This window comes from Populus trichocarpa, chromosome 1, assembly GCF_000002775.5.
Source record: "Populus trichocarpa isolate Nisqually-1 chromosome 1, P.trichocarpa_v4.1, whole genome shotgun sequence".
In the NCBI taxonomy this organism is placed as follows: Eukaryota; Viridiplantae; Streptophyta; class Magnoliopsida; order Malpighiales; family Salicaceae; genus Populus; species Populus trichocarpa.
The window spans coordinates 4578557-4592347 of record NC_037285.2 but is presented as its reverse complement, the minus strand read 5'-3'; the positions used below and the strand labels follow the sequence as shown (position 1 = coordinate 4592347).

General features: G+C 34.9%; 2 protein-coding genes across 3 annotated transcripts; both read right to left on the bottom strand.

The window, feature by feature from the left end:
* Positions 1 to 535: 535 nt before the first annotated feature.
* Positions 536 to 4862, bottom strand: LOC7482800 (ACT domain-containing protein ACR4). 2 transcript variants are annotated; one of them, XM_002297820.4, is made up of 7 exons: positions 3910 to 4862; positions 3673 to 3718; positions 3471 to 3585; positions 3307 to 3374; positions 2098 to 2694; positions 1711 to 1815; positions 536 to 1623 (listed from the first exon to the last, which is right to left on the bottom strand). In XM_002297820.4, the coding sequence occupies exons 1-7, from the start codon at positions 3978 to 3980 to the stop codon at positions 1279 to 1281; spliced, it is 1347 nt and encodes a 448-aa protein (XP_002297856.1). In that variant the 5' UTR covers positions 3981 to 4862; the 3' UTR covers positions 536 to 1278. The 2 variants fall into 2 exon arrangements, with proteins under 2 accessions (XP_002297856.1, XP_024446117.1); XM_024590349.2 differs by having other exon boundaries at positions 3673 to 3737; positions 3910 to 4057.
* A 6335-nt stretch (positions 4863 to 11197) lies between these two features.
* LOC7482799 (transcription factor TCP20) lies at positions 11198 to 12678 on the bottom strand. Its single transcript, XM_024596593.2, has 2 exons — positions 11508 to 12678; positions 11198 to 11389 (listed from the first exon to the last, which is right to left on the bottom strand). The coding sequence occupies exon 1, from the start codon at positions 12567 to 12569 to the stop codon at positions 11661 to 11663; it is 909 nt and encodes a 302-aa protein (XP_024452361.1). The 5' UTR covers positions 12570 to 12678; the 3' UTR covers positions 11198 to 11389; positions 11508 to 11660.
* Between the last annotated feature and the right edge of the window lie 1113 nt (positions 12679 to 13791).

The window sequence follows — 13791 nt, the reverse complement described above, 5'->3', positions numbered from 1 at the left end:
GGCTTCGACTTTAATCTCCTTTCTCTGTGTGTGAATATTTGAGACATTATTTATAATAAGAATTGAATATTTTTTTTATCGAAAGAGTTTTTTTTTTTTTTTTAAGATTTGAATTTGGGCACTTCTTTCTTTCTTTATTTATATTTATTTTATTATTTCATTTATTATTTTTCCCTTTCTTTTCTTTTTTATTCCCTTCCCTTGTATCTTTGAAACATTATGTCTCTATCTTTCGACATCTATATATATTTACAAGGATTTTATTATTAAATATCAAAGCGTAGTGCACTTTTCTAGCAAAATAATAATAAAATAGTATACTTCTATAAAATTAAAAATGGTTGCATCGAAGAACTCAAATCCTAGAGATTAATTGAACAATGAGCAAAAGTTTACAAATCTCTAAGAACATGCCAGATTCAGGAATGCAGGTTTGCCTTGAATGGATTTGATTCCCACAGTACTCGTGCCACATGGAAAGAGGAAATGGTTTGGGGCTTACTGTAACTTCGGGAGAGCCCTGAAACAAGGTATAAAATTTCTCATGTCACCACCACAACCAAACTTCCATGGTGTCATGAGCACGAGGTGATTTCTTTATTCGGATTTGCAGCAAAAGTCAATCATGATGGCTTAGTATCATACACAGGGAAGTTGTTAAAACATTCCTTGTCCCATTACACATCGCCATTTTTTGTCCACTCTTTGTAGGGGAAAGTACTTCTAAAACATCTCACCAATATATTTGTATGCCATCTCCGTAATGATTTCAGGGGAAGAATCCTCTAACAGTGTAGCTCATTCATGACGAAGCTGATTAGCCACCTGATTAGTAGCTGAGAGAGACCAAAGGAAATATTCCCACCAAAATAATGCACGGCCGTTCTCATGGAAATCACCATTCTCAAATTCAATGCTCCAATGTATATCCAAATCTACAACACATCCTGCGCTAAATGAGTCTTTACGTGGGGCACCAGAATCCAGAATGCAAATCCCGGCGATCATAGCTTAAAACATCATGCAAAATGAGCTTCAGTGCTGCATTTTGGATGAAGTTTTTGAGCCAGCACAACAGTATTTACAATGCCACATGGGATCAAGGTAGCCGGAACAAGATACTTAAAAGAAGCTTTACAAATTCAAATTTGATTGCAACTTTAATGCCTCACCCAAGATCAACAAGAAATTGAACCGAAGCTCTAAGGAACAACCTGCGTGACTAAGCGAAACAACCAACATTTACGTTGCTGACAACCTAGTTTAGCTATTGGACTACTAAGAATATGACCTTATCAGACCCAGGTTATAAAGGAACTTCTCTGACCTAGATCGGAAGATATTACCCAAAGAGAATAAACCGCGCTCCTGGGGCGGGGACTTAGAGTGAGCATCATCATTCACATGAAGTATAGTCAAGCCAATCTCTTTTCTAACTGCTTCAATTGTTTCATTCTTCACTGGATATCCAGATGAATCAGTGACATAGAAAACATTCACTGCCTGGGAACCCCTGGTAGTAACCTCAGCTCGGGTGACAGAAAGACCGTTTTCCCTAAAAATGCGAGTCACGTCAGATAAAAGGCCTACCCTGTCCTCACTGCAAAGTTCCAATCTTACACCCTGCATTAAGACAATTCAATAAATCAAATATTGGTCAGATGACAAGTTTGGAACTAGCATCAAAATCAAACTTGAGCACATTTGTACCTCAGAAGTTCTCCTTCTAATAGCAGCCTCCAAGCAATTGATTACTCTTTGCCTCTCTGCTTCGGAACTAACAGGGGACCCATCCATATGCCTTATAAAATATTCCTGTACAAGAAGAAACAAATGAGATGCTATGTAGCAATTTTCAAAAGCATTTGTTTGGTGAAAAAGATAGATTAATCAGAACAGCAAAGCCGTCGACCAAAAGAATAGCAGCTATGATGATCAGAGAACAATAAGTTCAACAGCAACAAACAGATCAGGTGTTCGACAATGAGAAAAATTGAAAATATAATCTGACTTTTGGTAGCCCAGGTTCAGGCCAAACAGAGTCGAAGCCAGTGAAACTGAAAATTAGTAATGCATCTTGAGGTAATAAAGGATAACCTGGCAAGCTTCCGGTCCTTCAGCTATGATAGTTCCATGATATACAACATATTGCATATCTGTTAATGTGCACACCGTATCAAATAGTAGCTTTGGCCGGTCAGGGCACCTCAAGTTCACAATAGTGTAACCCTTATCTACACAATTTTCCAATGTCACAAAAGGTTTGCGTTCGCTTGCCGAGCCAAAATCTGCATCATCCATGTCATAGTCACGATCAGCATACATCATCTGATGCAGCCGCCTCTCCTTATGAGTGGAATCCACAGATACAGCTGTATTGGCACTTCGTTTATCTCTGTCACCCTTTAGAACATATAGGAGAAGCTGTTTGATCTTAGTGAGCCTATCAGGATCATCAATTGGCAATCCAGTAGCCTCATCAGTGATGTAAACAACAGATGCCATTCTTGAATTGTGGGTCCAGACTTCTGAGGCCACCACATTACATTTGAGGTCAGTAAGAATAGCAAAAATCTCAGAAAGCAAGCCTGGTCGATCTCTTCCTGTCAATTCAATAGTTGTGTTCTCTGCAGCAGCTTGCACACCCACAGACCGTCTCAAAGACCGGAAGCTTCGCCCTCTTGGTCCCAATGACTGTGACATGTAAATTAATTCATGAGCATGGCATGAAAATCACAAGGCTCCAAATATATTGTTGGAAAACTTAAAGGTACAGACAAAATAACAACCACCATTTCTTCCATGTCTGTTCCTTTCATTATCTTCTTAAACGAAACTAAGGAGAATAATTAATTGAAAGGATTTTGATCTACAGAAGAAGTGCACAGTGACTTCACTGTATCTGGAATTCTATATACAACTTGGCCTGTGACATTTACCGTTCTCTAAACTTAAATTTTTTCCACCTCCTTTTATAAAGTAAAACCGGAACTGAAAGAGAATAGTGGTACTCTAGTCTAAAAATGTGCACGAAAAATGAAGCCTTGCTCTCTGATTGTTGTCAAAAATTAAGGACAAGGAGTGAAAAGACTAAAAAAATAGGGGCAGTTGCTGGAGCTAAGGCTCCATTAGGGCATAACAAATTTAGAAATGCGGTCAGAATCAAAGTTATATGCTTTAAAGTCTCTTATAATGAGAAACAAATCCGGGCTCCATTTGTGATTCCACATTGACAACGAAAGTATAGTGGAAATGATTTTGATTTCCAATTCTGGTAACAAATGGAGGACAGTTTAGCAAATCTACCTGTTGAATTCTTTCAGCCACATCATCCTCAGATAACTTGTTGCCGTGTTGATCTGTAACGTAAAACACTGCAAAAGAACCATTTCAAAACAAGAAAATCAACCACAATTAATTGAATTAAAGAGTCACCAAACGTAAATGTAAAGCAAGAACCAAAAACTAACCATCCATGAACCATTCTCCATCTGAAGAAATGTAAGCTCGTCTAATTATAAGATTCAAATCAGTCAAGACCTGAACCACCTCTAACAAACTACCACGCTTATTAGCACTATCAACCTGAACATTATCAACAAGACAAAATCAAGTTACAGACTTTAACCTCATAAAACGAACAAATAACATCCAAATGATTCAAATAAACACCTTAATCAGAGTGGCTTTCCTGCTTGAAGCATTATCAACTGTAACCCTGCAAAATTAAACACAAACTGAAAACGATATCACACACACACACACATATTGCCAAATCCTTTAAAAATCCAAATTTTGAGCTCAGGGAATGAAAATTTCGTGAAAACATAACAACCCTTTTCAATTCAAACAAAAACTCACACATTAAATGATTTAAAAAAAAAAAAAAACAACGGAAGGTAAATTCACCTTGGAGGGTTCATCCGAATTACAAGCTTCTCAAACTCGTCATCCGTTGTAAGAGGAGACCAACAGTCCATTTCTCTATAACAACTAGAACAAGAACAAGAAGAGGAAAATGAGAGATTTACAAACCAAAGCAGAGGGTGTGTGTGGGTGTCAAAAAGGTAGAGAAATGGGCTGGCTTTGTTTTGGTTTGTTGGCGCACTTTCTTCACATCAGTGTCTTCCGTTTTTTGTACCCCTGGATTCTGAGTTATGTTGTGGTGTCATGGTGTGTGTGTGTTGTGTGTTGGTTGGGTGGCGCTGGCTCTTGGTTTGGACGAAGAGTTTAGGAGGGACTTAACATTATCAGCACGACCACCCCCCTACAAATAAAAATACAAAGATAGATAAAGAGGAGAGAGCACGGGACACTGTCAACCAGGTTTGCAGTCGTCTGCTAACATGGGGCCTACCCACCTCCTAACACTTGGTCTTCTTCTCTTCTATGGGTTTGTGGATGAGTTTCCTTTCACTAGGCGGCTCAAAGTGTGTTTTCAATGTTTGTTTCTTGCCCTTGTTTTACAGGCTCTGTTTTGTTAATAGGTTTTGTCGATGGTCTACGCTCTATACTATCAGACGGCAGTGTTGTTGTAGCACACAATACAATACAAGACATTAGACATGACACGCCTAGGTTCGTCCTTCTTGTGTTCCAATCTCTTTTTGACTCGCTTGTAGGGGGGTGTAGGTGCGCTCTTTTGAGGGCCGTAATCAACTCCTGGTCCATCTCAGACTCCCATGAAAATCTAGTAAGATCTTGCTGTGCTTTTAATTATTTAGATGTCTTCTTGGATTTTGTTTGGCTTCAGGGTTACTCAGTCTCTCCCTCCCTTTGGGTATATGGCACCCTCTTCGTATCTCTCTCCTTATCTTTCCTTTTTTAGCAGGATTCCTCTACCCTGTTGGAATCCCTCTGGCTGTCGTTCTATTTTAGATTCTTCATTTAAAGAAACAAAAAAAACTTCTCTTAGATCTACCGTCCCCGGGTTTTATTGGTCTGGCTAGTTGCGGGAACATAGAATCGTATTCACCTTTTCCTTTGACCCTCTATTCTGTCTCGAGGATTGAATTGTTTATTTATTTGGTGGGTGCCGATTACTTTAACTATTTATTGTTGCCATTTTATATTAGGATTTGGTTATTGACGTAACAGTATGTTTTATTTTTAACTGTTCATCCAAGTACATATTTTTTTTATGATAAAGTTTGAGATATTTTTTTCTACGGTTCAAAGATATTTTTCTCTCTAATACATAAGAGGTTTGAATGCTATAAAATAAAAAAAACCTTTTAATCCTCCCCTCCATAAAGGATGAAAATGATAGGTTATAAAGACTCAATTATCCTTCAAAAAGGAGATTATGAATCTCTATTATCAACATACAAACTCATCCAAAGCTGTCATTTACTGTTGAATAAAAAAACAACACAAGTCAAGTAATACAAGTAATTATCGTGGGATCAAGCTGTCATTTATTTGTGGAGGATTTTTTTTCACACCATTAAATTAAATTAAATACTATACAATATTCCTCCATTTATATGATAATTCTTTTATATCAAGTCGAAACAGACTTGATCCCACGATCTTAGCCAACCATAATTTTTTTAATGTACGATGTTTAAATATTATTGGACACATACAAACTCCTAAACATGACAATAGATATAGAAATATATGCACAAATGAACATGTAGGAAGGAATCGAAGAACACCATGAAATTTCTCCAGGAAAAAAAAAAAAAAAAAACCATGAAGAGCAGACCGAATGATGCGTGCAATTAATGCCACTTACCATGCCGGTTTCTTGTGCACATGGAGGTTAGAGAGATTCAGAGTCGTTGAACATTTGATTGCCCCACACATTCTGGGCAGTATGGCATGTAACATGAATGAGTTAATGCTTTTATTTTTAAACTCTAATATACTGTAACTGAGGATATGATTGTTTTTTTAAATATTTTTAAATGGCTTTGTTTGTTGTTATTTGCTTTATTTACATATTTTTTAGTGTATGACTGGATAGATGACTTGCACTTCATTGTTAGTCGGGCTGATTTTTTCTGCAGCTTAAAAAAATAATACTCAAGTGCTATTATAGGATTTCAAAGAACGGGAAAAAAAATTCATGACTCCAGACCATAGAAAGAGAATTAAGAAAATAATGATCGTGAATCATCTAGAATAAAATTATAAAAGGATAAAATCAATAAAAAAAACATTAAAAAACAAAACACCACCAAAACCAAGTAATGTTGTCAAAATCCGCGAGTAGAATCAAGCAAACCTATCATTTTTTTATCGCATAAAGATATCGAGAGGATGCATATTAAAAAAAAAACAAAATCCAAGATTATGACCACCGACTCTAGATCTAAAAATATTAAAAAAGCAATGAAAAAAAGGATCATGCCAAACCTAGTGAACTTCCTGAATCCATAGCTCGAGACATGATACCAAGATAATTCAATAAAAAATAAAAATAAATAAGGAATATTAATTTCAAAAAACAAAATTAAAAAAACAAAATTGTTTGCCTTTAAACCAAAAATATTTTTTCTTTGCATGCGGTGCATTAGGCATTATGGATTTGTTTGGAGGTATTTTTATCTATTCAATATATTTATAAATAGTAAAATAACCAAAATTAAGCCATTGAAACAAAGGTATTGACGTCCTTTTCTCTTTCTCTCTCGGTGTTTTTTTGTAATTTTTTGTTTGAATGAGAGTAATAATATAATTTACTATTTAATTTATAATTTTTAAATACAAAAAGTTACTTGCACGTGCACGGAAACATTTTATGTATAAACCCTAAACTACAATTATTTTTTAATAATTATATACAAATCTAAAATGCTTATTTAAAAAAAAAAATATTTCCCTCATGGACATTTAATGCGGATAAAATATCTATTCTATTATTTTTATTGTATTTTTTATATGTTTGTTTTTATCAAATCTTATATTTTTTATATTATGCTTTGAAATTATCAATTTATAATTTTTTTTTATTGAAACTTGCTTTTAAAACTTTGATATGTTTTAATTAAAAAAACAACACTCCTAGTAAAATCACATGATTTAGTTAAAAAATTAGAAAACACATGAATAAGAAAAGAGGTTTTTCACTAGAGAGATACATTATTATTATTTTAATTTCAAATCAATTAGATTTTTTTTCTAATTTCTATTTCAATTGCCTTCATTTTTATTCAACAAACCACAGTGTTAATAAAAAAGATATATCTTGTATCAACAAAAAAAAACATGAATAGAAAGAGAGAATTTAAATAATTGTCTTTCTTGTTAATATTTATTTTTACTACCATATAATGAAATAAAAAATAAAAAATCACTCCTATTACTAAATCAAATATTTACATGTGCATCTATCATTTGCTACAAAGAAAATCAACTTTTAATCTTAGTCTTTAATTAATGTTAATAATTTTTATTATTATTTATTGATTTATATATTTTTCAATTTATTTTATAAAATATAAGTATCATGCATGTTTTTCAGTATTCAATTAAGGATTTTCATGATATATATATATAAAAAAAACACATTCTATAATGATGCCATAACTTTACTCTCTTGCATTGTAAGTTTATTCAGAATCCTACTCGACGTGAATAAATGTGTCGACTAGTTAAACTTAAATACTAGTTCAGGAAGTCTTGTCCTCTCTAGGTTGTGTCTCATCACATCAATGCTTCCTTCATGCTAAGTGCACCAAACACCTCTGCAACTCTTCCTTATTTATTTACCCTGGATTTGCCAAAGGCATAGTCAAGAGGGGATCACGAAGATGACAACAATTTCCATAACAAGCCGGGAGGAAAGGGATGTCTAAGGCCCACCTGCCGTAGCAAGGGAGCCACGGTAGTCGGGACTCCCTCGGCCTCTTCCTTTACATGATTCAAGAGAAGGGGACTAGCCATTTTCCCACATGCGAATTGGTCATTGGCTGGTGGTACCTTTTCTCCTTTCAATAATATTCAGTGGCCACCGGCCAATCCTCTGCACCAGTCACCGGTGAACCAGCACGCAGCCACGCAGGTACCACTTCAGGTAAATAAAATCTCTTACATTTATTCGATTTTGTATATTCACCACAGTTATTACATGTGGGGTGAAGTGCAATTCTAGGGGATTTGAGTTGAAACGAAGCTAACATCAAAGTTTTCCAAGTCGATTTTTGTGTTTAATCTGTGGATTACATAAATAACTCTACCTCATGCTATCTAGCTTTCTGCAACATTGTCCGTCTGATAACTAACATTCCACAGCATGGAGCCTTTCAGGAACATTTCAATCATTTTGAATGACAATGAGTGGTCTAGGCAAGAAGGGACCGTTGGGCTAGAGCATACGTGTGATTGTGGATTCCAGAGGGAGATCCATATGACTTGACTTGCTTAGAGGGTGTTTGGAACGTGTTTAAAATTGTTTTTAAATGTTTTTTAAAAGTACATTTGATATGAAAAAAACATGTATTTTTAATATTTTTTAATAGTTTTGATGTATTGATTTTAAAAATAAAATAAAATACATAAAAAAAGTATATATATATATATATATATATATATATATATATTTTTGAAAATCACGAGTTGGAGTGGAATCCTGCAGAGTAAAAACAAAAACATATAAAGTTTTGGCAAGTGAGGTGTTAACGTGTCACCATCCTTGATGGACTGGATTCAGGTTATCTTTAAGTGGTCCAGCAACCCATTTGAATTGGACCACTAGCCTATCTGAGCGGCCACCTCACAACGATGAAATGCCCCCCTTGCATCGATTGGTTCTGTAGTCTTTGGAAGGTAATAAAGTTTGTCGGCTTACTGGTTCTAGGGTTTCCATCATGAGAATGCACCACCAGTTCAGCCATGCTTTTTAGTTCTTGAATTCAAGCCGCTCATTATGCTCCATGTGAATTCATTGATGTGCAATTCAATGAAGTCTCCATGGACACGCTCCTGCTCCTAACACTTGAAAATTATTAATTTACCTAGAAGATCTTGATTTGAATTTCGTTGCGAACCATCAACCACTACTCAAGCTCATCAACCAAGCCCATATATAAAGCCTGTTATCAAGTTCAAGCCCACACATTTGGGCCTTGCAATCCATGAAAATCCCCATTTATAGATGAGTTTTTTTTTGACAACTTCATCAGAATCCAACAAAGAAAAATATACGGTGAGATGAAGTTAAAGTATGAAAATGTCCTTTTACTTTATCAATTTAATTTACTATACCCCTCTCTACTATTACTTTAGTCTATTGCCCCCCTCTACTATTACTTTAGTCTATTACCCCCCTCTACTATATTTTCTTAGCTTATTGCGTCCTTCAGTTAAATACTACACCAACAATTATTAAAGCGCGTTTTTTACAGGTTGCACCGCGTTGTACCTCTCGTAACACAAACGCATAATTAGAGTATTGAATACATCACATTCATTCATGTCAGAAGGTTGTCACATGTCAAGGATTGATTTTTAATTTATTTATTCTTCTATTAAATAAAAAAAACATTTAAAAATTAAAAACAAAAGTACTGAATTTGACTTTTTTATATATTTTGATTTTACTATCAAATATATATATTAAAAAAAAACATAAGTCCTATATTTGAATTTGATTTTTTTAAAATTTTCAAATTACAATAATATTGAAAAAATTTAAGAGAAGAACACATTCAAATTTGACACATGGCAACCTAATTGAATTCCATGTGTCCACACTGACCATGGTTAATGTGCTAGTTAACCAAAAGTCATTATAAATACAATTAAAAAACTTGGGGTGGGATTAGTCGAGTGGTAGCCCAGTGGTAAGAGTTTGGGATCAAGAGATTTGTTCCCTCTATGGTCTCAGGTTCGAGCCCTGTGGTTGCTCATATGATGGCTACTGGAGGCTTACATGATCGTTAACTTCAGGGCTTGTGAGATTAGTTGAGGTGCGCGTAAGCTGGCCCGGATACCCACGTTAAACTATATATAAAAAAAAAACTTGGGGTGGAAATAAAGTTCATATAAAACCAAGGTTTTTCTATAAAGGAAAAAAAATATAAAAAATAGCAGCATGACCCTTTTATTAAAAAGAAAAAATGAGTACAAGCACTCCAATAAAAAACCCAATAAGTATAGGAATTGATTTTATCATTATCTTTATAATTATGAAAATTGGGATATAAGTAATTGATTGAAAAGAAAAAAAACAAGCAATCCAAACCCTTCAATAAAAAAAAATGAATATAAGTACTCAAATTAAAAAAAAAAAGTTCTGGTACATTTACTAATTTTGAAATCAACTCATAACTTGTAAGCTCTATTTTAACATTTTTTTTAAAAATTTCTTCCCTTGCATACTAGCTTGTACAATTTTTTAATAATTAGTAGAGGTAAAGGATTTCAAAAAATAAAAAAAGTGGGGGAGGTACGACTATAAAATTACCCTCTCATATAATTGGACTTCATTGAATTAGTTCATTGTTCTGCAGATTCATGGAATTGTAAGAGGGTAGAAATGTGGAAAAGCCTAAAATCTAGGTGCTTAGTGCTAGGCTGCTAGCACCAAAAAAAAAAAAAAAACATTTTAGGTTGAAATTAGTGTCGATTGTCAAACATAAGCTGTAAGGTGAGCTTTTCCACCTTGCTGAGGAATATAGCACCAATTTCATACCCACAAGTCTGAGTTCCTTAGGATTGAAGTTAATTAGATAGCAATCACTAGAGCACGCATTTGTCAAGCCGTGCGAAGACCTTCGAGAACTCCTCTCCTTGGAGAAGAAGAAACATGCATGGAGTGCTTCTATTAGAAGCAGATTTGCAGTAGGGATAAAGTGTCTTGCAAGAAAATGTGCATTCTACCTGAATATTAAGTCATTTAAGACTGTACAGGCATGAAAGATCTATGCTAAAGATTGGAAACTCACCCCTTTGCTCAAAATAGAAATATATAAATCGTAGCCATGTGACGCTGCAGACAATGAAGCTCAAAATTTCTATCTTATCACAAAAGATAAAATACCTTGAAGGGATGACTCAAAGGAGTTTCAAGCATGAAAACATGCCACCCAACCAGCTATATGCTGCCACTCGGTCTCGCCATTTCAGTTGTGATCAATACAGGAAAGAAATAATATTGAGCTAAAGAAACCAGAGAACTTGATTTAACAAGATTCTTCAGAGTTCGTGGCGGAAACTCAAGAAGTGTATCTGTTGTTAAGCAGGACAATAAACCATTCAATTGTATTTTTCATTGAAATATCAAAACTTGAAAAGATTGGCAAGAAAATACAGAAACATATAGGTCTACAGTAGCAAAAGTATTTTTCTTCTGATCATGCAGTGGCAAAAATATTTGTGACACAACACTCCCCCAATACTCTATGTGAAACAAACTCAAATGTAATCTTCAAATTTCAACCTGCAAATGACAAATTAGAAGTAGTGGTATTATTTATTGTTACAGCTAAATGAGAAAAGGAGTAAATATGCTATCTTCACTTACAGAACTAAAGACAGAAAAAAAGACAGAAAAGCACCTGTTTTAGCAAACTTAGATGAGACTGCTGATGAAGTCTAGCTCTCATTTCTTGTCCTCAGAGGCAGGAGAATATGGAACTATACGCTCTACCATTAATTCTACTGATTTCTAATAGATTTTCATCCATTAGAAACTCCTCTATCTCATATTTCTACTGCCTTGATCCTTGGGAATCATCTTTATCATGAGGTTGCTCTTGCTGCTGTTCTTGATTCAACGAATTTAAGACACCACGGCCCTGCACCATCTGCTGGCAAAAGGGATTCAAAGCTTGAGGATTGAACATCCCACCATGCCCATCCTGTGAAAGTCCAAGCTCCAATCCTGGAAATTGCTGGTTAGTGCCACTAAACATGGAGTAAAAACTCATTAATCCCATGTTAATATTTGGAAACTCAACCCCATGGAACCCATACTTTGGTAAAGTAGTGGAGTTTTCATTTCCAAAATTCGATGTTGACTGACCAGAATTTGGAACAAACCCTGACCCAATCCCGCCAACAGAGGGCCAGACCCCACTTGCCACATTAGATCTTCCTAAATTAGTATTCATCATGGTCCAGTTAGTCCTATCTCTGGACCCAACAACAGCGGGTCCCAACCCTTCCATTTTTGTATGCAATCCTGTTGAAACAGAGTTCCCCTGTTCTGAAACAGAGGCCCCTGCAACTGCAAGAGCTGAAGCAGGAAAAGTCCCAGTACCAGTCGCAGCAATAATCGATGGTTCTGCTTGTTGCAACAACCACTGAATTGTTTCTCCATCAGATTTATTCCCCAGTTCTCTCGTCAGTTGAAAAATCCTCGCCGCACAAAGAGCTGGCATCCTTATCCTCCTTCCTCTACCATCTACTTTCTTGTGCCTGTCCTTGTTGGAGCTTCTCTTTGGTGCTAATTGCTTCTTGTTATGATCTCTGTTTTCAATCATAATTTGTAAATCTTTGATCTCAGCAGGCTGCTTGTTATGGTTGTTGATGTTGTTCTCTGGCATGCTTGCTTTTTGTGGAGGATTCAAGAAAGAGGGCACCTGTAGTTGATGATGATTTGGGCCCTTAGGTTCCATGGGAACAGAGGAAACTAGGAGCCTCTTTGATTGAAGAAGGTGACCTCAAAAGGGCATATACTTTCTTGTCCTTTCAATCTCATCTGTCAATATATTTGTCTCCATGTTCAAAGATTGAAATTTCCAACCTTATCGAATTTTTTTTGTCAAAAAGTTTCGGCTTAAAGTTACCACAGAATGATTAAGGCAACCGCCTTTCTCTTTCATTTGACCGAGCTATATCTTTTATTAGTCGGTAAATTTAATGTTCATCAGCTAAAATATTATGTTCTTAAGGATGAAAAATGTTATATGATCCGGAAGTTATCATTATTTTCTTAATCAATTAACATTTGAGTTCAACCTGAATACACATAAGGTACATATGGTTGTTGTTATGCTTGTCAACTTAAATACGACTGCATTTCACTGGTTTTACACAATGCACATGGCAGGCACTAAGCATCTGCTTCTTGTTGTTGGTTAAGATTTAATTAAGCCACTAGAAGTTATTTTATGTTTTTGAGTTTAGAATTGTATTTAGGTGTGTTTAAAATAAAAACAATATTAAATTATTATTTTTTTATAATTTTGATATATTAATATAAAAAATAAAAAAAAATCTAAAAAAAATTACTTCAACGCAACTTTTGATTCCTAAAATTAATACTAAACACATAAGAGTTTAAACCCAAAGTTGAGTGGCAAGGAGTAAATCCCTTAATTTCCATACGCATGACTTATTTTTTTACCCACTGAGAAGATTGATTTAGTTTTGGTGAAAAATCTTTTAAAAATAAAATAAAATAGATGTTATAATGAGGATGACTCAAGTTCTTAGAGTGACCACAGTAGCTAGCAATGAGTTCAATGGGTCAAGTTTTTTCTATAAAATTAACATTTTATCTTAGAAAAAAAGAAAAAGAAAAAGAAAAACTAGTTAGCTTTCAAGAAAGTAAAGGAAGCGTGTCTTTCTCATAGCAGCTACGCTTTTTGTACACCACGCAGCGATTTATAGCAATACAAAACGTATTTCAATGAAGTCACATGAAATGAAAAGGCAATGAACTGGGAAACAAAAAAAAAAAAAACATGGCAGAAGAATGTCGAAGGGGATGGAAGCGAAGCAGTATGCTTTCTTTGTGTTTTTCAATTTGATTTTTTTTGTTCATTAATATTGATTGATGATCACTCATCGCAAAATAAAAGCCTTGTTCAGAATACTAGGATCTACTTCAGTGTA

Coding starts and splice junctions, on each gene's coding strand:
- LOC7482799 (XM_024596593.2), bottom strand. CDS start 12,569: ATGGAACCTAAGGGCCCAAATCATCATCAACTACAGGTGCCCTCTTTC.
- LOC7482800 (XM_002297820.4), bottom strand. CDS start 3,980: ATGGACTGTTGGTCTCCTCTTACAACGGATGACGAGTTTGAGAAGCTT. Junction 3,375..3,470: donor TGGAGAATGGTTCATGGATG/GTTAGTTTTTGG, acceptor GTTCTTTTGCAG/TGTTTTACGTTACAGATCAA. Junction 2,695..3,306: donor TGGCTGAAAGAATTCAACAG/GTAGATTTGCTA, acceptor TACATGTCACAG/TCATTGGGACCAAGAGGGCG.